Source organism: Ranitomeya imitator, chromosome 5 (genome assembly GCF_032444005.1).
Source record: "Ranitomeya imitator isolate aRanImi1 chromosome 5, aRanImi1.pri, whole genome shotgun sequence".
NCBI classification, from domain to species: domain Eukaryota; kingdom Metazoa; phylum Chordata; class Amphibia; order Anura; family Dendrobatidae; genus Ranitomeya; species Ranitomeya imitator.
In genome coordinates this window covers 415792348-415817768 of record NC_091286.1, presented here as the reverse complement: position 1 = coordinate 415817768, position 25421 = coordinate 415792348, and the positions used below count along the sequence as shown (strand labels likewise).

General features: G+C 42.7%; 1 protein-coding gene across 2 annotated transcripts in view; it reads right to left on the bottom strand.

Moving 5' to 3' along the window:
* LOC138638064 (tenascin-X-like) overlaps positions 1–25421 on the bottom strand; it is a 366072-nt gene that overhangs the window by 148251 nt on the left and 192400 nt on the right. For both annotated transcript variants that reach the window (XM_069727035.1, XM_069727036.1), the window contains exons 24-27: positions 13783–14040; positions 13386–13643; positions 3965–4222; positions 3568–3825 (exon numbers count right to left, since the gene is read on the bottom strand). In XM_069727035.1, coding sequence (XP_069583136.1) covers positions 3568–3825; positions 3965–4222; positions 13386–13643; positions 13783–14040 — 1032 coding nt within the window. The remainder of the gene's footprint in view (positions 1–3567; positions 3826–3964; positions 4223–13385; positions 13644–13782; positions 14041–25421) is intronic.

The window sequence follows — 25421 nt, the reverse complement described above, 5'->3', positions numbered from 1 at the left end:
TTGGCGAAGGTAGGAGACAGCTGAAACCTCTGCCTACACTGGGCTCGCTCTAACCTCCGCTCGTTAAAACGGAGGTCAATTCGAGTGGAGACAGTTATTAACTCCTCCAGTGTGGCAGGAATCTCCCTCGTGGCCAGAGCGTCCTTAACGTGATCAGCCAGGCCCCTCCAAAATATGGGGATAAGGGCTTTATCCGACCAGTCCAGCTCAGAAGCTAAAGTGCGGAATTGGACGGCAAAATGACTGACCAAGGACTCACCCTGAGTTAATGCCAGCAGTTGGAGCGCAGTATCATGGGTGACTTGAGGTCCTAAAAAGACCTGTTTCAGAGTGCTCAGGAACAGCGGAGCACTCTGCACCACATGATCGCCACGCTCCCACAGCGGCGTAGCCCATTCCAACGCCCTGTCCGACAAGAGAGACACTATAAATCCCACCTTAGCCCGCTCTGTGGGAAGACGTGCAGCCAGGAGCTCGAGGTGAATAGAGCACTGACTCACGAATCCCCTACAAAATTTGCTATCACCAGAAAATTTTTCTGGCAGCGGGAGGCGAGATAATGTCGGAACAGGGTTGGCAATGGACAAGGTTGCTGCAGCCACGCTAGCAGCCTGTACAGCGACTGCGGTAACATCCACAGCTGAGGTTGAGCTCTCGAGAGCCACCAACCTACCCTCCAGCTGCTGGATATACCGCAAGGATTGCTGTTTGTCCGTCATTACTAGCCAGACCCTGGCGCTAGTGTAATACTAGGGCTAGCGGAACGCACCAAATAATAAGACAGATAGAGTATGGTGCGTTCGCAGCCCCGGGTCCACCGTGCAGAGATAGAACCTGCTGCCAAGTAATGACGGACTATTTGGCGGTACAAAGTGAATACACACATGGGCTAACCTCACCCTGTGTGAAGGAAGCGAACCCTGTTACGTCACAGGGCCGTGGTACCACACCAAGAGCGCAAGCAACGAGTCTCAGAACTCAATCCCAAGACACAGGATTTGAGTACATAGACCATATGCGCTCGACACCGCTACTGAGGTGTCAGAGTGACAGCAATAGAAGCACGAGAGTGCATGCAGTGCCGCACTGGCGAACGCCACTAACCACCCAGGCTTGGGTCAGGAAAGCGCTGTGACAGCACATGGCGCCGCACTGGCGGTCACAGCAATAAGACGCTGTATTGTGTGTTTACGTGCTGATGGCTAAGTCGGGCGCTAGATAGCAAACATACACCTTCCGCAAACAGTCATCCAATAGGGAGGGTTATTTAAAGAGCGACTTTCACTCACAACACACACACATTTACAAATGTACACAAGCGCATGGCCGTGCGGTCATGCGCAGCTTATATAGTTGCAGCACGTTCAGGACCTTCCAATAAAGGACCAATGGGAAGCTGCTACCAAAGTTTTGCCCTTTCAGGACCTTCCTGGAGGACCAATGGGATGTGCTGCAGTACCTGAGCATGTGACCCTCGATCTCCAATGGGAGATCTTGCCCTGGGCATGCTCAGAAAGAGAAAAGCAGGACTTAGCCCCAAAAGCATCTGCTCGCCGCTGCCCAACACTGACTTCAATGGCAGAAGCAGGAAAAGCAGCAGTAACTCTTTGTACAGAGTGAGACTGAGCAAGACGCTGGGACCGACGTCTCTGCTGAGCAGACTCCACTGCAGCTGGATAAGAATGGGAGACCTCAGCGTAGATGGCTCGAGATTCCCCTTGTGCAGAAGCGGGACCTTGACACCTAACACAAGCAAGACTAAATAGCCCAGTCGAGAGCACTAAGTGGACACACCTGATAAATGCTGCGATCCAAAAACAGCAGCACTACCACTCATAACCATCGGAGGGAGCCCAAGAGCAGAATTCACAACAGTTATGTTCCTGAGGACAGATCCTGGGAGCCTGCTGAGAATATTCGGGCTCTGCAGCTCATTGCTGCCTTCGAGCGTGGCGAGGCCCAAGGAGGGGGGCCTAGGAGCGGGGGTTATGTTAGGGGTCGAGTTCCCACTTCTGTACAGGTGGAATCTCGGTCCATCTCTGCTGCAGTTTCCCATTCTTCTCCAGCCACAGTGGAGGCTGCTCAGCGGAGACGTCGGTCCCTATGTCTTGCTCAGTCTGACTCTGTGCAAAGGGTTGCTGCTGCCTTTCCAGCTTCTACCATTGTAGCCAGTATTGGGCAGCGGCAAGCAGATGTTTTTGGGACTACGTTCTGCTTTTGTGCAGCATATGAAACAATGGATACTGGAAGCCTGTGCTAGCATTTCTTCAGTGGTGTTGCTATCAGTGTGTTAAGAGTGGGAGAAGAGGGTTGCATTGACAATCCAACACAATGGGCAGCACTTTGAACACATTTTATAAGTGGTCATTAATGTGTAAATAACTCATGAAAGAATAAAGTTAAGTTAAAACCAAGCACACCATTGTTTTTCTTGTGAAATTCTCAATAAGATTGATGTGTCACATAACCCTCTTCCCATTGAAAAAAAAAAACTTGGATCCAAAATGGCCGACTTCAAAATGGCTGCCATGGTCCCCACCCATATTGAAAAGTTTTCCCCCTCTGATATAATAATGTGCCACAAACAGGAAGTTGATATCACCAACCATTCCCATTTTATTTAGGTGTATCCATATAAATGGCCCACCCTGTACTAATAGATCACAGAATGCACATGAGTCAACAGTGTGATGCAGTAAAAAAAGGCAAACCCAGTCCTGGAACGTATGAAGAGAAGCATAGACTCTAGATCACGTGAAGTAATTATCCCCCTCTACTCTTCCTTGACCTCTTTTGGAATACTGTGTCCAGTTCTGGGCACCACATTTTAAAGAAGACATAGAAAAACTGAAGCAAATTCAGAGAAGACCTAGCAAAATGGTGAGCGACTGCAAACAATATCCTATGAGGAATGTTTAAAAGATCTGGGAATGTTTAGCTTGAAAAAAAGAAGGCTAAGAGGAGACTTAATAGCTGTCTAAAAATAGCTGAAGGAATGTCAGAGTATAGAGGGATCATCCTTATTCTCATTTGCGCATGGAAACACGAGTAGCAATGGAATGAAATGGAAATGGAAAAGATTCTGATTAGATATTCGAAAAAACTTTTTGACAGTGAGTGTTTTCAATCAATGAAACAGGCTGCCAGGAGAGGTGGTGAGTTCTCCTTCAATGGAAGTCTTCAGAGGCTGTACAGACATATGTTTGAGATGGTTTAGTGAATCCTGCATTGAGCAAGGGGTTGGACATAATGACCCTTGAGATCCCTTCCAACTCTAAGGCTGCCGTCACACTAGCAGTATTTGGTCAGTATTTTACATCAGTATTTGTAGCCAAAACCAGGAGCGGGTGATAAATGCAGAAGTGGTGCATATGTTTCTGTTATACTTTTCCTTTATTTGTTCCACTCCTGGTTTTGGCTTACACATACTGATGTAAAATACTGACCAAGTACTGCTAGTGTGACTGCAGCCTAACATTGTATGATACTAAGATTCTACTGAGAGGTCATGAAATGCACCCTAATGATAATGTAATTGTAAAACAGTGATAAGTGATAATGACTCACTTGTGTATGTATACGTGGTGTTCTTTTTTCCTTGTACACTGTTATTTCCCACAAGGGCAAAGACCATGAATGTGTAATAATATCCAGGCGTTAGGCCTCCAATTGTATTGAAAGAAGTGGTCACAATTCTGTTTAAACTTGGATCTTCAATGATCTGGATCTTATAAGAATCAGCATTCCCATTCCGTTTCTCCCAGCTTAGAGATACAGAAGTGGTTGTGATATTCTCTGTCCTAAGATTCCCCACTATGTCTGGTTCTAGAAAGTAACCACAAGCAGCAGTTATATTTCAGCTTACAACAAATTAAGTATCATTATAAATGATTTAGTTATGTGCTTAAGGGTATGGCTGTGCCATCAGCACACCAATAGATTTATCCCTGCCATAGAAACACACCGGTATAAGTAGATATGGTATTCTTATCTCCTTGCACCATGTCATTTCCCACAAGAGCAAAAACCATGAAAGTGTAAAAGTATCCAGGCATGAGGCCTCCAATTGCATTCAAAGTGGTGTTCACAATTCTGTTTAAACTTGGATCTTCAAGAACCTGGATCATATAGGAATCTGCATTTCCATCTGGTATCTCCCAGTTCAGAGACACTGAGGTAGTAGTGATAAAATCCACTGTAAGATTCTTCACTAGACCGGGAACTAGAAAGTAAACACAATCCTGTAGTTATCTCCCAGAGTGAAGCATATAAAATACTAATCCCTTTATGCTTAACTATAGAGCCCATGGCTCCCCACTCTTCATATGGACTCCCTCTTTGTCGGCCATGGTATTAAGTCTATGAAGCCCTGTATGATACCGGTAATTATACAACAGATTGAAATATTGCAGAATTGCATTTTTTTTTTGGGAGGGGGGGTGGGGGGGTTGACATTCCTCCATACTTGGAATTTTTTTCCCCATTTTCCACTACATCAATCAGTAAAATAAATGGTACCATTCAAAAGTACAACTCGTCTGGCAGGAAAAGCCTTAATACATTTATGTGACTTGAAAGAAAGGGTGTTAAATATTAATTATTGATTCTTGACTTATTCTTTTTCTCATTTCTGTACTGAGCCTCGTGGAAGGTTTGGCTGACATTACATGTGCTATTTCTGTATATTTAGCTCAGAGTAAAAGTTAACACCATATAGAGAGAACACGTGCTCCATGGGACATATATATTCACACCTCTTAGCAAGGGTGGGCTGTCACTTAGGGCCTTCTCCTTCACTCTCTACGGATTACAGACTCCACACAGAGGGAATGAACAGCTGGTAGCCATGTGCTTCTTGATGACTTCTACTCCATGACAGAGACAGACGCCATTTACCATTCAGAATCTCTCAGGAAAGATGGGGAACAAACTTTGATATGGACAAATGGACAATCTCTTTGTAACTATTTCACCTATTTCACGTTGCGCTGCAGTGATGCTTTTTGGTGGACAATCCAATAAACCACTACATTTTTATGAGACATCTGGTACAGAGTGCTGATTAAATAAATATGCGAAATAAGCATATTTAACAAAGGGAGGAAAAATGAAAGCTCAAAAACAAAATTAAGCTGCCACTTGAAAAGATTAATATTCTTACACTATAGTATGAACACTGCAACAGAAAAAATAATTATAATAGTAGATCACAGTATTTTGATACTTCCTAAAATAATGAAATATAAAGATAGAAGAAAGTCATGTAGACACCACATGGTAGGAGCCACTGTAGCTCATTTTATAAAAAAAAAGGACTTTTTACACTGACCCTCACATTAGGCTTACACTTCCCTTACTGTGGAGATCCCTTCATCTTATTTTCAGTAAACTTTATACACAGATAATACAGAGTCTCCAAGGTTGATGACTCCTCAGATCACATATTATGCCGAGAATGCTCCTCCAAAGTCAATGAGTTATCTCCAGACTACAGCTCCCTATGAGACTGCAAAACACCTCTCTGAACCGTATTAAACAAAAGCAGAATCTCTGATGAAATGGCATACACCATAACGACATGCAGAAAATAGAAAAACTATTTATTAACATCTTCCGGACATGTCAGTTTTCTAATATGTTTGTTTTAATTTTCTCTTCCCTTTCTGCCAAGAGGCATAACTTTTTATATTAAACAGTCAACATAGCAGTATAAGGGATTGTTAATTGTGGGACAAGTTGTAGTTTGGAATGGCACCCTTTCTATATTACCAATCAACCTACTGGAATACGGGAAAAAATTAATTGCACAAAAAAAAAAAATTGGGGGTAGATATGATCTGAATGCTTCTTATTGCATTTTTTGCTGTGTTGTGGTCAAAGAAACAAAAAACTGCAATTAGGTCATTTAAATTTTTTACGCCATTTATTGATTAAGTTAATTTCATATTTTGATAGATCAGACTTTTATGAATACAGATATGCCAAGCGTGTAATTTTTTTGTACTTTTAAGTATAATTAAAAATAATTATTAATTGTAATTAATTAATAATTATTAGTCTACTTGCGAGACTTAAACCTGCAAATGTCTTATCATTTCTACTATACTTGTAAATGTCTTATCATTTCTACTATATAATTTAGTGCATTGCACTTAAAACTTACTGTCCACTTACTATCCATGACTGGGATCAGTGTAGATCTTATCTGGTGGAAGGTGTGAAAGTAGATTTTACCAGGCTGAGTGTCTTTGATCATCTTTTCAAAGAAAAAAAAAAAAAAAAACCCCTGGTGTGCTAGCCAGCTGCCAAATTATCCTCAACCAGTTCCCACAATCCATCTCTTCTGGGCTATAAATTTAGAACCTTCCTTAGGGGTGCACGCAAGTGGGGGTGCACGCTAGCGTCCCATAAGCAAAGCGTCACAGAAGATAAGCGTCGTGACACCGCAGTTATTCCATGGCAGTTAGTCAGGGCAGGAGTCAGGTAACCCACACTCTGCTCTCCCTTCTATCCATGTGCATTATTCCTATCATCCTATGCTCCCTTGCAATCCACATTCACCGCCCAATCCCCCCTCAATCACGACTCATATACATCAGCTCCTCTCTCCTTCCCTCTCCCATGTACAGCTCCCATGCACTTCTCACCTTCCTGAAAAACCTCAGTCCATCTTACCCAAACAGACTGCATAAAAAAACTTCATACAATCCCAAAAGCTACTTGCTTTTTATCTTCCTACTCCTGCTGATATCAGGAGACATCTCCCCAAACCCCGGTCCACCATCCACCAACCTCAACCCCTACCCTACCTCACATCGAAACCTTACTAATCTTACTAATATTAATTGCACTCCTTCATCCCCTCCTTCTTTTAATTGTGCCCTTTGGAATCCACGGTCTGTATGTAACAAGCTTCCTTTCCTACACAATTACTTTCTGAAAAACTCTCTGAATCTGCTGGCCCTCACGGAAACCTGGATTCAGGATTCTGACACTGTCTCTCCTGCTGCCATTACCCATGGTGGCTTACAATTCTCCCATTCCCCGAGACCAACAAACAGACCTGGTGGTGGAGTTGGCATACTCCTGTCCCCACAATGCACTTTCCAGGTCATCCCCTCAGTTCCATCACTCTCATTCCCTTCTTTTGAGGTCCACACCATCAGGCTCTTTCGCCCCCTCTCCCTCAGAGTAGCGGTCATATACCGGCCCCCAGGCTCACCCACCCGCTTCCTGGACCATTTCTCTGCCTGGCTGCCGCACTTCATGTCCTCAGAACTACCAACCCTTATCCTGGGAGACTTCAACATCCCCATTAACAGCCCCACTTCCACATCTGCATCCCAGCTTCTGTCACTAACCACTTCTCTCGGCCTCTCACAGCTCTCAACCTCTGAGACACACAAGGACGGTAACACCCTGGACCTGGTTTTTGCCCGGCTCTGCTCAATCTCCTACATAGATAATTCACCGCTTCCCCTCTCTGACCACAACATTCTCTCCTTCACACTCACATATCCTCGCTCACCCCAGCACCCTCCTACACACCATTCAGTCAGAAATCTACAAGCCATTAACCCTCTTACACTTTCAGACTCCCTACGCTTATCATTGTCCCCAATCTCTTCCTTTTCCTGTCCTGATCTGGCGGTACATCACTTCAATGACACTCTTAGAAGCACCCTTGACCAAGTAGCTCCCCTCACCCTCAGGACCTCCAAACACAGAATAAAACAGCCCTGGCTCACATCGCAAACCCGATTTCTCCAGCGATCCTCTAGGTGTGCTGAACGCTTATGGAGGAAAACACGCACACCAGAAGACTTCATACACTTCAAATTTATGTTAAGGACCTATAACTTTGCCCTTCACTTCGCTAAACAGACCTACTTTACCAGTCTGATCTCCTCACTATCCAACAACCCCAAGAAACTTTTTGACACCTTTCACTCCCTCCTCAGGCCAAAAGCACAAGCCCCTATCACAGATATTTGTGCTGGTGACCTGGCCTCCCACTTTATAGAGAAAATAGACAATATCCGTCAGGAAATCCGCTCCCAACAACTAAGTTCAGTGACTCCCATCCCTCCCCTCATTGCCCCTGGCTCACTCTCCACATTCGATCCCATCACAGAAGAAGAAGTCTCCAAGCTCCTCTCCTCTTCTCGTCCGACTACATGCACTACCGACCCCATTCCCTCACATCTCCTCCAGTCTCTCTCTCCAGTTGTCACAAGTCACCTAACTACAATCTTTAATCTCTCCCTCTCCTCTGGCATTTTCCCCTCCTCCTTCAAACACTCTATCATTACTCCATTACTAAAGAAACCCACCCTCGACCCATCCTGCACAAACAACTACAGACCGGTCTCCAATCTCCCCTTCATCTCTAAACTCTTGGAGCGCCTGATATACTCCCGCCTTACCCGTTACCTCTCCACTCACTCCCTCCTAGACCCTTCACAGTCCGGTTTCCGCCCCCTACATTCGACAGAAACTGCACTCATCAAAGTGACCAATGACCTTCTGACAGCAAAACGTAATGGTGACCACTCTCTGCTCATTCTTCTCGACCTTTCTGCAGCTTTTGACACTGTTGACCACCCTCTCCTGCTCTCTAGGCTCCAGTCACTAGGCATTAAGGACACTGCTCTCTCCTGGTTCTCCTCCTATCTTTCCGACCGCTCCTTCAGTGTTCTGTTCTCTGGCTCCACTTCATCTCCTCTTCCTCTCACTGTTGGGGTACCTCAGGGCTCAGTCCTTGGCCCCCTTCTGTTCTCTCTCTACACGGCCCCAATTGGACAGACCATCAGCAGATTTGGCTTTCAGTACCATCTTTATGCCGACGACACACAACTATATACGTCATCCCCTGACCTTACCCCCGCTGTACTACAGAATGCCACTGACTGTCTGTCCGCAGTCTCCAACATCATGTCCGCTCTCTATCTGAAACTCAACCTCTCCAAAACTGAACTTCTTCTGCTCCCACCATCTACTAACCTCCCTAAATCTGACATTTCCCTCTCCGTGGGTGGCACCATAATAACACCCCGGCAGCAGGCGCGCTGTCTGGGTGTTATGTTTGACTCCGATCTCTCCTTCACCTCCCATATACAATCTCTTGCCCGCTCGTGCCGCTTACACCTAAAGAACATCTCTAGAATCCGCCCTTTTCTCACCATGGAGACAGCTAAAACCCTCACGGTCGCCCTGATCCACTCCCGCCTGGACTACTGTAACGCTCTATTAATTGGCCTCCCCCTCACTCGACTTTCCCCTCTCCAGTCCATCCTTAATGCAGCAGCCAGGGTCGTCCATCTGGCTAATCGTTACTCGGACGCGTCCGCTCTTCGCCAGTCGTTACACTGGCTGCCCATTCATTACAGGATACAATTCAAAGTACTTGTTCTCACCCACAAAGCTCTCCACAGTGCGGCACCCCCTTACATCTCCTCCCTCATTTCTGTCTATCAGCCTAACAGACCACTGCGCTCTGCAAATGACTTTCGGCTAACCTCTGCACTAATCCGTACCTCCCACTCCCGACTCCAAGACTTCTCCCGTGCTGCGCCAATCCTCTGGAATGCTCTACCCCAAGATATTAGGACCATCCATAATTTGCATAGTTTTAGGCGCTCGCTCAAAACACATTTGTTCAGAGCGGCCTATCACGTTCACTAATCAAAGTTATGTTATGTTTGTGTGTAGCCCATTCACTATCCCCATCTATTCCCCAACCCCTGAAGATGGCTTGACCATGATTGTAAATACATCATTGTAAATACACACCTGTACTTTGTATCTCCCCCACCTCATTGTAGATTGTAAGCTCTCACGAGCAGGGTCGTCTTATTTTGCTTTAATTATTGTATTGTTAACGTTGTTACTTATGACTTTTGTGTTTGAAACTGTTAAACTGTAAAGCGCTGCGGAATATGTTGGCGCTATATAAATAAAGATTATTATTATTAATTATTATTACTATATACTGCAATATCACAGTATTGCAGTATATATTAAAAATTGCAGTCCTCTAATAATGTTAGTGTTTATAGGAGTACCAGCATATCCTAGGGTATAACTTTTTGTAAAATCACAATATTTGGGATAAATTCATTCCAGTTCTCCTCTGTTAAATTTTTGAGTGCGCCAGTATTTTTGGCGCAATTTTGCCACCATTGACGCCAATGTGCAACTACTACTAGCAAAATTTGCAAGAAAGGTTAAAGACCAGAAAAAAGCAAATTTTTTACTTTGCTCCAAATTCATAAATCATTTGCGCCACTTTGGTTGGCGCTAAAAAGGCAACTAATACAACAAGACAAAAAGGAAAATTACTTAAAGGGAACCTGTCACCCGGAAAATCGCGGGTGAGGTAAGCCGACCGGCATCAGGGGCTTATCTACAGCATTCTGTGATGCTGTAGATAAGCCACCGATGTTACCTGAAAGAGGAGAAAAAGACGTTAGATTATACTCACCCAGGGGCGGTCCCGTTGCTGGTCCGGTCAGATGGGCGTCTCTGGTCCGCTGCGGCGCCTCACATCTTCATTCCATGACGTCCTCTTCTGATCTTCAGCCACAGCTCTGGCGCAGGCGTACTTTGTCTGCCCTGTTGAGGGCAGAGCAAAGTACTGCAGTGCGCAGGTGCCGGGCCTCTCTGACCTTTTCGGCGCCTGCGCACTGCAGTACTTTGTTCTGCCCTCAACAGGGCAGACAAAGTACGCCTGCGCCGGAGCCGTGGCTGAAGATCAGAAGAGGACGTCATGGAATGAAGATGTATTCAGAATGCAGGGCAAGCGTAGAAGAGCTAAAGCCAGTAATAAAGTGTGGCTTGCAAGGGAGACCAAAAGCAGTAAGAATGGATTTGGGGGGAACGTCAAAGCAAAAAAGAAAAGTCAAAGATGCTATAGGATTTTTACAAGATGAAAAGGTGAAGTGGAAAAAATGATGTTGAGAAGGCCAAACTTTTAAATTCTTAGTTTGCATCTGTGTTCTGTAAGAAAGCAAATGTAACATCAACTGATCATCAGAGTGCTATCAAAGGAATAAAAGAATCCACACTATCTACAAATAGAGAGACGGTGAGGAAACAGCTAATTTAAATGAATTAAAATCTTCTGGTCCGGATGAATTGCATCCTAGGGTACAGAAAGAGATAGCAGAGGAAATTGTAAATCCACTAGCCAGAATCTTTGAAAAATCCTGGAGAACAGAAGTTCCAGAAGATAGGAGAATGGCAAATATTGTCCTTATCTTCAAAAATGGATAGAAGATGGAGCCAGGAAACTACAGACCAGTGAGCCTTACTTCTATACCAGGAAAGATATTTGAACAAATTATTCAACAGCCTGTATGTAAGAATACAGTAATTAACCAGAGCAAATATGGGTTTGTAGCAAACAAGCCATGCCAGACTAATCTAATTTCCCTCTATGATGAAATCACTGACTGGGTGGATCAGGAAAATGTAGTAGACATAGTATATCTTGACTTCAGAAAAACATTTTATAAAGTATCTCATACTATCCTTACAAAAAAATGACCAAGTATGGAATTGATAAGGCCATGTTTAGGTAAATTCATAATTGAGTGGTAATAAATGGTTGCATATTAAATTGGAAGTGTTTCAAGTGGGGTACCACAAAGCTCTGTCCTTGCCCCAGTGTTGTTCAACATTTTTATAAATAATGTATGTAAGGGAACTGAAGGTATACTAATCAAGTTTGCAGATGATGCAAAGCTAGGAGAGATAGCTAACATTAGAGAAGCCAGTGAAAGAATTCAGAAGGATCTAGATAAGCTTGAACAACGGTCAGCGACTAATAGAATGATATTTAACAGGGAGAAATGCAAGATTCTACATATGGGCAAGAAAAATGAAAACTCCATCTATTGATTGTGAGCAATAGAACTAAGCAATAGCACATGTGCAAAAGATTTGAATATAGAGGGTGGGCCATTTATATGGATACACCTAAATAAAATGGGAATGGTTGGTGATATCAACTTCCTGTTTGTGGTATATTAGTATATGACAGGGGAAAAACTTTTCAATATGGGTGGTGACCATGGCGGCCATTTTGAAGTCGGCAATTTTGGAATCAACTTTATTTTTGTCAAAGGGAAGTGGGTCATTTGACACATCAAACTTATTGAGAATTTCACAAGAAAAGCAATGTTGTGCTTGGTTTTAATGCACCTTTATTGTTTCATGAGTTATTTGCAAGTTTATGACCACTTATGAAATGTGTTCAAAGTGCTGCCATTGTGTTGAATTGTCAATGCAACCCTCTTCTCCCACTCTTGACATACTGATAGCAACACCGCAGATGAAATGCTAGCACAGGCTTCCAGTATCCATTGTTTCAGATGCTGCACATCTCGTATCTTCCCAGCATAGACAATTGCCTTCAGATGACCCCAAAGATAAAAGTCTAAGGGGTCAGATTGGGAGACCTTGGTGGCCATTCAACTGGCCCACGATGACCAATCCACTTTCCAGAAAACTGTTCATATAGGAATGCTCGGACCTGACACCCAAGATGGTGCACCACCACAGAAAAGTTTTCTCCTCCCATATACTAATGTCCACAAACAGGAAGTTGATATCTCCAACCAATACCATTTTATTTAGGTGTATCCTTATAAATGGCCCACCCTGTACTAATAGTTCACAGAATGCACATAAGTCAACAGTGTGATGCAGTATAAAGAAAGCAAACACAGTCCTGGGATGTATTAAGAGAAGCATAGACCCTTGATCACGTGAAGTAATTATGCACCTCTATTCTTCCTTGACCTCTTCTGGAATACTGTATCCAGTTCTGGGCACCACATTTTAAAAAAATTTAAAAAAAACATAGAAAAACTGGAGCAAATTCAGAGAAGACCTAGCAGGATGGTGAGCAACTGCAAACAATGTCCTATGAGGAATATTTAAAAGATCTGGGAATGTTTAGATTGCAAAAAAGAAGGCTAAGAGGAGACTAAATAGCTGTTTAAAAATAGCTGAAGAGTTGTCAGAGTATAGAGGGATCATCCTTATTCTCATTTGCGCATGGAAACATGAGTAGCAATAGAATGAAACTGAAAGAGAAAAGATTCAGTTTAGATATTAGAAAAAACTTTTTGACAGTGAGAGTTTTCAAACAATGGAACAGGCTGCCACGAGAGGTGGTGAGTTCTTCAATGGAAGTCTTCAGAGGCTGTACAGACCTCTGTCTGAGATGGTTAATAAATCCTGCATTGAGCAAGGGGTTGGACATGATGACCCTTGAGATCCCTTCCAACTCTAACATTGTATGATACTATGATTCTACTGACTGGTCATGAAATGCACCCTAATGATAATTTAATTGTAAAGCAGTGATACTGACTCACTTGTGTATGTATACGTGGTAATCTTTTTTCCTTGTACACTGTTATTTCCCACAAGAGCAAAGACCATGAATGTGTAATAATATCCAGGCGTTAGGCCTCCAATTGTATTGAAAGAAGTGGTCACAATTCTGTTTAAACTTGGATCTTCAATGATCTGGATCTTATAAGAATCAGCATTCCCATTCCGTTTCTCCCAGCTTAGAGATACAGAAGTGGTTGTGATATTCTCTGTCCTAAGATTCCCCACTATGTCTGGTTCTAGAAAGTAACCACAAGCAGCAGTTATATTTCAGCTTACAACAAATTAAGTATCATTATAAATGATTTAGTTATGTGCTTAAGGGTATGGCTGTGCCACCAGCACACCAATAGATTTATCCCTGCCAAAGAAACACACCTGTATAAGTAGATATGGTATTCTTATCTCCTTGCACCATGTCATTTCCCACAAGAGCAAAAACCATGAAAGTGTAAAAATATCCAGGCATGAGGCCTCCAATTGTATTCAAAGTGGTGTTCACAATTCTGTTTAAACTTGGATCTTCAAGAACCTGGATCATGTAGGAATCTGCATTTCCATCTGGTATCTCCCAGTTCAGAGACACTGAGGTAGTAGTGATATTATCCACTGTAAGATTCTTCACTAGACCAGGAACTAGAAAGTAAACACAATCCTGTAGTTATCTCCCAGAGTGAAGCATATAAAATACTAATCCCTTTATGACTGTTGGTTTACCGACTTAGCTACAGAGCCCATGGCCCCCCACTCTTCACATGAAATCCCTTCTTGTGGCCATGGGATTACGCCTGTGAAGCCCTGTATGATACCGGTAATTATACCACAGATTGAAATATTGCAGAATTGCAAATTTTAAACGCCATTTTTCCATACTTGGAATTGTCTCCCCATTTTACACTACATCATTCAGTAAAATAAAGAGGGCCATTCAAAAGTACAACTTGTCTGGCAGGAAAACCCTTAATACATTTATGTGACTTGAAAGAAAGGGAGGAAAAAATGAATGCTCAAAAACAAAATTAAGCTGCCACTTGAAAAGATTAGTGTTCTTACACTATAGTATGAACACTGGAACAGAAAAAAATAATTGAAATAGTAAATCACAGTATTTTGATACTTCCTAAAATAATGAAATATAAAGATAGAAGAAAGTCATGTAGACACCACATGGTAGGAACCACTGTAGCTCATTTTACAAAACAAGCACTTTTTACACTGACCCTCACATTAGGCTTAGGGTACCGTCACACAGTGCAATTTTGATCGCTACGCCGGCACGATTCGTGACGTTCGAGCGATATAGTTACGATATCGCAGTGTCTGACACGCTCCTGCGATCAGGGACCCCGCTGAGAATCGTACGTCGTAGCAGATCGTTTGAAACTTTCTTTCGTCGTCTAGTGTCCCGCTGTGGCGGCATGATCGCATGGTGTAACATATATCGTATACGATGTGCGCATAGTAACCAACGGCTTCTACATCGCACATACGTCATGAAATTATCGCTCCAGCGTCGTAGATTGCAAAGTGTGACAGCAGTCTACGACGCTGGAGCGATATTGTTACGATGCTGGAGCGTCACGGATCGTACCGTTGTAGTGATGAAAATTGCACTGTGTGACGGTACCCTTACACTTCCCTTACTGTGGAGATCCCTTCATCTTATTATCATTAAACCTTATTACACAGATAACACAGATAGCACAGAGGTGATTCCTCCTCAGATCACAGATTATGCCTAGAATGCTCCTCCAAAGTCAATGAGTTATCTCCAGACTACAGCTCCCTATGTGAATGCAAAACACCTCTCTGAAAAGTATTAAACAAAACCAGAATCTCTGATGAAATGGCATACACCATAACGACATGCAGAAAATAGAAAAACAATTTATTAACATCTTCCCGACATGTCAGTTTTCTAATATGTTTGTTTTCATTTTCTCGTCCCATTCTTCCAAGAGGCATAACTTTTTTTTATTATACAGTCAATAAAGCAGTATAAGCGTTTGTTAATTGTGGGACAAGTTGTAGTTTGGAATGACATCATTTCTATATTACAAATCAACTTACTGGAATACGGGAAAAAATTAATTGCACAAAAAAAACATTTTGGGGTAGATATGATCTGAATGCTTCTTATTGCATTTTTTCCTGTGTTGTGATCAAAGAAACAAAAAACTGCAATTCTGTCATTTAAATTTTTTTACGCCATTTATTGATCAAGCTAATTTCATATTTTGATAGACCAGACTTTAATGAATGCAGATATGCCAAGCGTGTAATTAATTATTAATTATAATTAAGAATTATTAGTCTACTTGCAATACAGCAATATCACAGTATTGCAGTGTATATTAAAAATTGCAGTCCTCTAATAATGTTAGTGTTTATAGGTGTACCAGCATATCCTAGGGTGTAACTTTTTATAAAATCACAATATTTGGGATAAATTCATTCCAGTTTTCCTCGGTTGAATTTTTCAGTGCGCCAGTATTTTTGTCACAATTTTCGCCACCTTTGATGCCAATGTACAACTACTGCTAGCAAAATTCGCAAGAACAGTTAAAGACCATAAAAAAGCCCATTTTTTACTTTGCGTCAAATTCATAAATCATTTGCGCCACTTTGGTTGGCGCTAAAAACGGCAACTAATACCACAAGACAAAAAGGAAAATTACTTAAAGAATGCAAATGATGACTCAGGAACTACATGCAATGAAAAAGGTAAGATAAAAAGAAATAATAGAAGGATATAGGAGCAATACTTACTAGTGTAAGCAGATATGTCTACCCCATTTCCTTGCACATTAGGTTCACCGACAACAGCAAATACTCGGAATGAGTATAAATTTCCAGGCATCAGTTCTTCAATAACAGACTCATTTATAGATGTCTGAAAATACACAGTGGCAGGACCTGCCATCTCTATCAGGTAGAAAGTGACATTTCCATCTGGTATTTGCCAGCCTAAAGTTATAGAAGTGGTGCTGATGTTTAACCCCTTTACCCCCAAGGGTGGTTTGCACGTTAATGACCAGGCCAATTTTTACAATTCTGACCACTGTCCCTTTATGAGGTTATAACTCCGAAACGCTTCAACGGATCCTGGTGATTCTTACATTGTTTTCTCATGACATATTGTACTTCATGATAGTGGTAAAATTTCTTTGATAGTACCTGCGTTTATTTGTGAAAAAAACGGAAATTTGGCGAAAATTTTGAAAATTTCGCAATTTTCAAACTTTGAATTTTTATGCAATTAAATCACAGAGATATGTCACACAAAATACTTAATAAGTAACATTTCCCACATGTCTCCTTTACATCAGCATAATTTTGGAACCAATTTTTTTTTTGTTAGGGAGTTATAAGGGTTAAAAGTTGACCAGCAATTTCTCATTTTTACAACACCATTTTTTTTTAGGGACCACGTCTCATTTGAAGTCATTTTGAGGGGTCTATATGATAGAAAATGCCCAAGTGTGACACCATTCTAAAAACTGCACCCCTCAAGGTGCTCAAAACCACATTCAAGAAGTTTATTAACCCTTCAGGTGTTTAATAGGAATTTTTGGAATGTTTAAATAAAAATGAACATTTAACTTTTTTACACAAAAAATTTACTTCAGCTCCAATTTGTTTTATTTTACCAAGGGTAACAGGAGAAATTGGACCCAAAAAGTTGTTGTCCAATTTGTCCTGAGTACGCTGATACCCCATATGTGGCAGTAAACCACTGTTTGGGCGCATGGGAGAGCTCGGAAGGGAAGGAGCGCTATTTGACTTTTCAATGCAAAATTGACAGGAATTGAGATGGGACGCCATGTTGCGTTTGGAGAGCCACTGATGTGCCTAAACATTGAAACCCCCCACAAGTGACAACATTTTGGAAAGTAGACCCCCTAAGGAACTTATCTGGATGTGTGGTGAGCACTTTGACCCACCAAGTGCTTCACAGAAGTTTATAATGCAGAACCGTAAAAATAAAAAATCATATTTTTTCACAAAAATTATATTTTTGCCCCCAATTTTTTATTTTTCCAAGGGTAAGAGAAGAAATTTGACCTCAAAAGTTGTTGTCCAATTTGTCCTGAGTACGCTGATACCCCATATGTGGCAGTAAACCACTGTTTGGGCGCATGGGAGAGCTCGGAAGGGAAGGAGCGCAGTTTGACTTTTCAATGCAAAATTGACAGAAATTGAGATGGGACGCCATGTTGCGTTTGGAGAGCCACTGATGTGCCTAAACATTGAAACCCCCCACAAGTGACACCATTTTGGAAAGTAGACCCCCTAAGGAACTTATCTAGAGGTGTGGTGAGCACTTTGACCCACCAAGTGCTTCACAGAAGTTTATAATGCAGAACCGTAAAAATAAAAAATCATATTTTTTCACAAAAATTATATTTTTGCCCCCAATTTTTTATTTTTCCAAGGGTAAGAGAAGAAATTGGACCTCAAAAGTTGTTGTCCAATTTGTCCCGAGTACGCTGATACCCCATATGTGGCAGTAAACCACTGTTTGGGCGCATGGGAGAGCTCGGAAGGGAAGGAGCGCCGTTTGACTTTTCAATGCAAAATTGACAGGAATTGAGATGGGACGCCATGTTGCGTTTGGAGAGTCACTGATGTGCCTAAACATTGAAACCCCCCACAAGTGACACCATTTTGGAAAGTAGACCCCCTAAGGAACTTATCTGGATGTGTGGTGAGCACTTTGACCCACCAAGGGCTTCACAGAAGTTTATAATGCAGAGCCATAAAAATAAAACAAAATTTTTTTCCCACAAAAATTATTTTTTAGCCCCCAGTTTTGTATTTTCCCTAGGGTAACAGGAGAAATTGGACCCCAAAAGTTGTTGTCCAATTTGTCCTGAGTACGCTGATACCCCATATGTGGGGGGGAACCACCGTTTGGGCGCATGGGAGGGTTCGGAAGGGAAGGAGCGCCATTTGGAATGCAGACTTAGATGGAATGGTCTGCAGGCGTCACATTGCGTTTGCAGAGCCCCTAATGTACCTAAACAGTAGAAACCCCCCACAAGTGACACCATTTTGGAAAGTAGACCCCCTAAGGAACTCATCTTGATGTGTTGTGAGAGCTTTGAACCCCCAAGTATTTCACTACAGTTTATAACGCAGAGCCATGCAAATAAAAAATATTTTTTTTTCCACAAAAATTATATTTTAGCCCCCAGTTTTGTATTTTTCCAAGGTTAGCAGGAGAAATTGGACCCTAAATGTTGTTGTCCAGATTGTCCTGAGTACGCTGATACCCGATATGTGGGGGGGAACCACCGTTTGGGCGCATGGGAGGGCTCGGAAGGGAAGGAGCATCATTTGGAATGCAGACTTAGATGGATTGGTCTGCAGGCGTCACATTGCGTTTGCAGAGCCCCTAATGTACCTAAACAGTAGAAACCCCCCACAAGTGACCCCATATTGGAAACTAGACCCCTCAATGAACTTATCTAGATGTGTTGTGAGAACTTTGAACCCCCAAGTGTTTCACTACAGTTTATAACGCAGAGCCGTGAAAATAAAAAATCTTTTTGTTTTCCCACAAAAATTATTTTTTAGCCCCCAGTTTTGTATTTTCCCAAGGGTAACAGAAGAAATTGGTCCACAAAAGTTGTTGTCCAATTTGTCCTGAGTACGCTGATACCCCATATGTTGGGGTAAACCCCTGTTTGGGCACACAGGAGAGCTCGGAAGGGAAGGAGCACTGTTTTACTTTTTCAACGCAGAATTGGCTGGAATTGAGATCGGACGCCATGTCGTGTTTGGAGAGCCCCTGATGTGCCGAAACAGTGGAAACCCCCCAATTATAACTGAAACCCTAATCTAAACACACCCCTAACCCTAATTCCAACGGTAACCCTAACCACACCTCTAACCCTGACACACCCCTAACCCTAATCCCAACCCTATTCCCAACTGTAAATGTAATCTAAACCCTAACCCTAACTTTAGCCCCAACCCTAACTGTAGCCCCAACCCTAACCCTAACCCTAGCCCTAACCCTAGCCCTAACCCTAGCCCTAACCCTAACCCTAACCCTAGCCCTAACCCTAGCCCTAACCCTAACCCTAGCCCTAACCCTAGCCCTAACCCTAGCCCTAACCCTAGCCCTAACCCTAACCCTAGCCCTAACCCTAGCCCTAGCCCTAACCCTAGCCCTAACCCTAGCCCTAACCCTAGCCCTAACCCTAACCCTAATCCTAGCCCTAACCCTAGCCCTAATGGGAAAATGGAAATAAATACATTTTTTTTTATTTTTCCCTAACTAAGGGGGTGATGAAGGGGGGTTTGATTTACTTTTATAGCGAGTTTTTTAGCGGATTTTTATGATTGGCAGCCGTCACACACTGAAAGACCCTTTTTATTGCAAAAAATATTTTTTGCAATACCACATTTTGAGAGCTATAATTTTTCCATATTTTGGTCCACAGAGTCATGTGAGGTCTTGTTTTTTGCGGGACGAGTTGACGTTTTTATTGAAAACATTTTTGGGCACGTGACATTTTTTTTATCGCTTTTTATTCCGATTTTTGTGAGGAAGAATGACCAAAAGCCAGCTATTCATGAATTTCTATTGGGGGAGGCGTTTATACCGTTCCGCGTTTGGTAAAATTGATAAATCAGTTTTATTCTTCGGGTCAGTACGATTACAGCGATACCTCATTTATATCATTTTTTTATGGTTTGGTGCTTTTATACGATAAAAACTATTTTACAGAAAAAATAATTATTTTTGCATCGCTTTATTCTCAGGACTATAACTTTATTATTTTTTTGCTGATGATGCTGTATGGTGGCTCTTTTTTTGCGGGACAATATGACGCTTTCAGCGGTACCATGGTTATTTATATCTGTCCTTTTGATCGCGTGTTATTCCACTTTTTGTTCGGCGGTATGATAATAAAGCGTTGTTTTTTGCCTCGTTTTTTTTTTTTTTTCTTACGGTGTTTACTGAAGGGGTTAACTAGTGGGACAGTTTTATAGGTCGGGTCGTTACGGACGCGGCGATACTAAATATGTGTACTTTTATTGTTTTTTTTTTTTTATTTAGATGAAGAAATGTATTTATGGGAATAATATTTTTTTTTTTTTTTCATTATTTTGGAATATTTTTTTTTATTTTTTTTACACATTTGGAAAAATTTTTTTCTACTTTTTTACTTTGTCCCAGGGGGGGACATCACAGATCAGTGATCTGACAGTTTGCACAGCACTCTGTCAGATCACTGATCTGACATGCAGCGCTGCAGCCTTCACAGTGCCTGCTCTGAGCAGGCTCTGTGAAGCCACCTCCCTCCCTGCAGGACCCGGATCCGCGGCCATCTTGGATCCGGGGCTCGAGCAGGGAGGGAGGTGAGGAGACCCTCGCAGCAACGCGATCACATCGCGTTGCTGCGGGGGGCTCAGGGAAGCCCGCAGGGAGCCCCCTCCCTGCGCGGTGCTTCCCTGCACCGCCGGCACATCGCGATCATCTTTGATCGCGGTGTGCCAGGGGTTAATGTGCCGGGGGCGGTCCGTGACCGCTCCTGGCACATAGTGCCGGATGTCAGCTGCGATAAGCAGCTGACACCCGGCCGCGATCGGCCGCGCTCCCCCCGTGAGCGCGGCCGATCGGCTATGACGTACTATCCCGTCCAGGGTCAGATAAGCCCAGGGCACCTCGACGGGATAGTACGTCTAAGGTCACAGAGGGGTTAATGCTCTCAGGTCTGTGACAACATCGGGCTCTGTAGAAGTAAAAAATCTGATGTTACACCTCAGGACAACACAAATACGTATGTATAATAATAAATATAGATTTAATTGTATTTAAAATATTGTGTGTCATAAATACATAAGAAAAGATTCCTAGTAACATAGTAACATAGTAACATAGTAACATAGTTAGTAAGGCCGAAAAAAGACATTTGTCCATCCAGTTCAGCCTATATTCCATCATAATAAATCCCCAGATCTACGTCCTTCTACAGAACCTAATAATTGTATGATACAATATTGTTCTGCTCCAGGAAGACATCCAGGCCTCTCTTGAACCCCTCGACTGAGTTCGCCATCACCACCTCCTCAGGCAAGCAATTCCAGATTCTCACCGCCCTAACAGTAAAGAATCCTCTTCTATGTTGGTGGAAAAACTTTCTCTCCTCCAGACGCAAAGAATGCCCCCTTGTGCCCGTCACCTTCCTTGGTATAAACAGATCCTCAGCGAGATATTTGTATTGTCCCCTTATATACTTATACATGGTTATTAGATCGCCCCTCAGTCGTCTTTTTTCTAGACTAAATAATCCTAATTTCGCTAATCTATCTGGGTATTGTAGTTCTCCCATGCCCTTTAATAATTATTAATTCCCCATACACAAAAACTGATGCTATGGATTGTAAAGTATGGATGAACTATATAACGGAGTCATGTCTAGTTGTCTTAAGTTTGCCTCAAAATAACATTTAAGCTACCATATATACTCAAGTATTAGCTGACCAGAGTATAAGCCGAGGCACCTAATTTGCCATGGAAAACTGGGCAAGCTTATTGAATCGAGTATAAGCCGGGTATCCATTTTTCCCCGTTCCTGTCCTGGAATGCCTGGCTCCCTGGTCCCTGCCCTGCTGTGCATGGCTCCCCGGTTCCTGTAATGCTGTGCATGGCTCCCTGGTCCCTGTTCTGCTGTGCATGGCTCCACGGTCCCTGTCCTGCTGTGCATGGCTCCCTGGTCCCTGTTCTGCTGTGCATGGCTCCATGGTCCCTGTCCTGCTGTGCCTGGCTCCCTGGTCCCTGCCCTGCTGTGCATGGCTCCTCGGTTCCTGTCCTGCTGTGCATGGCTCCCTGGTCCCTGTTCTGCTGTGCATGGCTCCGTGGTCCCTGTCCTGCTGTGCATGGCTCCCAGGTCCCTGTCCTGCTTTGCATGGCTCCCTGGTCCCTGTTCTGCTGTGCATGGTTCCCCATTCCCTGTCCTTCTGTGCATGGCTCTCTGGTCTCTGTCCTGCTGTGCATAGCTCCCCGGTCGCTGTCCTGCTGTGCATGGCTCTCCTGGTCCATTGTATGCATGGCTCACCCCTATCCCATTGTTGTATGCATGGCTCACCCCCCATCCTACTCACCCTCCTTGCACCATCGCTGCATCTCTGTTGTCCCGGCGCTGGCAGCTCTGCTGTTTTCAGCAGTCATGTGGTACCGCTCATTAAGGTAATGAATATGCCCTCCATGCCTATGGGAGTGGAGACGCGTGCATATTCACTACCTCACTGAGTTGTACCTCGTGACCACTGAGCACAGGAAGAGCTGCCGTCACCGGGACAATAGAGATGCAGAGACGGAGATGCAGCGACAGCAGGAGGAGGTTGAGTATGATGTCTTCTGAAAGCCGGCAGCTGCAGCTGTCACTGTGCCAACTCCGCCGGCTCTTTCAGCTCCCCTCTCCAACCGGTAATGACTCATGTTTAAGCTGAGAGGGCATTTTCAGCACAAAAAAATGTGCTGAAAATCTCAGATTATACACAAATATATACGGCATGCTCACATGATGGCCTTTTGGTGCGTTTTTGCTGCTGCGGAAATTATACACCATTTTTGCACCAACTTCTGTTTTTCATAGTTTTTTTAAACGTGCTTTCTTAGCGTATTCTTGACTCTTTTCTGTCTCTTGTTAGTGTGTCATGCTTTAAATAAAGTTGATTTCTTTTTGATACTTCCTGGTATTTGGCTTTGACAGAACTTTATTGACACACTTAGCTTTGGATTACATGCAATTTTGATGCGTTTCTGCTGCAGAAATGCACAAAAAATATGGAATTTTGACAAATAATGCAAGTCTATTGGGAAATTCTGTACAAAAACACAGCTTACCTGCAAGAGAAATTGAAATACTGCAGATTTTAAACAGGTCAGTTTACGCTGCGTTAAAAAGAACCACAGTGGACATAAGACTTACAGTTAGGGCCAGAAATATTTGGACAGTGACACAATTTTCGCGAGTTGGGCTCTGCATGCCACCACATTGGATTTGAAATGAAACCTCTACAACAGAATTCAAGTGCAGATTGTAACGTTTAATTTGAAGGGTTGAACAAAAATATCTGATAGAAAATGTAGGAATTGTACACATTTCTTTACAAACACTCCACATTTTAGGAGGTCAAAAGTAATTGGACAAATAAACATAACCCAAACAAAATATTTTTATTTTCAATATTTTGTTGCAAATCCTTTGGAGGCAATCACTGCCTTAAGTCTGGAACCCATGGGCATCACCAAACGCTGGGTTTCTTCCTTCTTAATGCTTTGCCAGGCCTTTACAGCCGCAGCCTTCAGGTCTTGCTTGTTTGTGGGTCTTTCCGTCTTAAGTCTGGATTTGAGCAAGTGAAATGCATGCTCAATTGGGTTTAGATCTGGAGATTGACTTGGCCATTACAGAATGTTCCACTTTTTGGCACTCATGAACTCCTGGGTAGCTTTGGCTGTATGCTTGGGGTCATTGTCCATCTGTACTATGAAGCGCCGTCCAATCAACTTTGCAGCATTTGGCTGAATCTGGGCTGAAAGTATATCCCGGTACACTTCAGAATTCATCTGGCTACTCTTGTCTGCTCTTATGTCATCAATAAACACAAGTGACCCAGTGCCATTGAAAGCCATGCATGCCCATGCCATCACGTTGCCTCCACCATGTTTTACAGAGGATGTGGTGTGCCTTGGATCATGTGCCGTTCCCTTTCTTCTCCAAACTTTTTTCTTCCCATCATTCTGGTACAGGTTGATCTTTGTCTCATCTGTCCATAGAATACTTTTCCAGAACTGAGCTGGCTTCTTGAGGTGTTTTTCTGCAAATTTAACTCTGGCCTGTCTATTTTTGGTATTGATGAATGGTTTGCATCTAGATGTGAACCCTTTGTATTTACTGTCATGGAGTCTTCTCTCTACTGTTGACTTAGAGACAGATACACCTACTTCACTGAGAGTGTTCTGGACTTCAGTTGATGTTGTGAACGGGTTCTTCTTCACCAAATTAAGTATGCGGCGATCATCCACCACTGTTGTCATCCGTGGACGCCCAGGCCTTTTTGAGTTCCCAAGCTCACCAGTCAGTTCCTTTTTTCTCAGAATGTACCCAACTGTTGATTTTGCTACTCCAAGCATGTCTGCTATCTCTCTGATGGATTTTTTCTTTTTTTTCAGCCTCAGGATGTTCTGCTTCATCTCAATTGAGAGTTCCTTTGACCGCATGTTGTCTGCTCACAGCAACAGCTTCCAAATGCAAAACCACACACCTGGAATCCACCCCTGACCTTTTAACTACTTCATTGATTACAGGTTAACGAGAGAGACGCCTTCAGAGTTAATTGCAGCCCTTAGAGTCCATTGTCCAATTACTTTTGGTCCCTTGAAAAAGAGGACGCTATGCATTACAGAGCTATGATTCCTAAACCCTTTCTCCGATTTGGATGTGGAAACTATCATATTGCAGCTGGGAGTGTGCACTTTCAGCCCATATTATATATATAATTGTATTTCTGAACATGTTTTTGTAAACAGCTAAAATAACAAAACTTGTGTCACTGTCCAAATATTTCTGGCCCTAACTGTATATAAATCCTATCCATTTTGCTAGAACTGTCATACGCAGCGTTTTTTGACACAGCAAAAATACGCAGCATAAAAAACGCACTGTAAAAAAGCTCATTATTGGATCATAGCCTTATTGTCCAGCTATGTAGCCCCTTCCTTATATGTGATGTAAGACTATATCATATGTTAGGTGCAGTATATGAAATAGGCTCAGAAGTTGAACATGCACTATACCCAAGAGATGCTAGCTGTTTTACACAGCTGCATCTTTCTAGAACAACAGCCAGTGTAGCCAGTTCACTGACAGCAGCATTTACAGTAGTGTTCAAAATAATAGTAGTCCAATATGACTAACCAGATTAATCCCTGTTTTTGGTATAAATTATATTACCACATGTCAAACAATTTACCAGTTGGTGCAGTAGATTCTAAG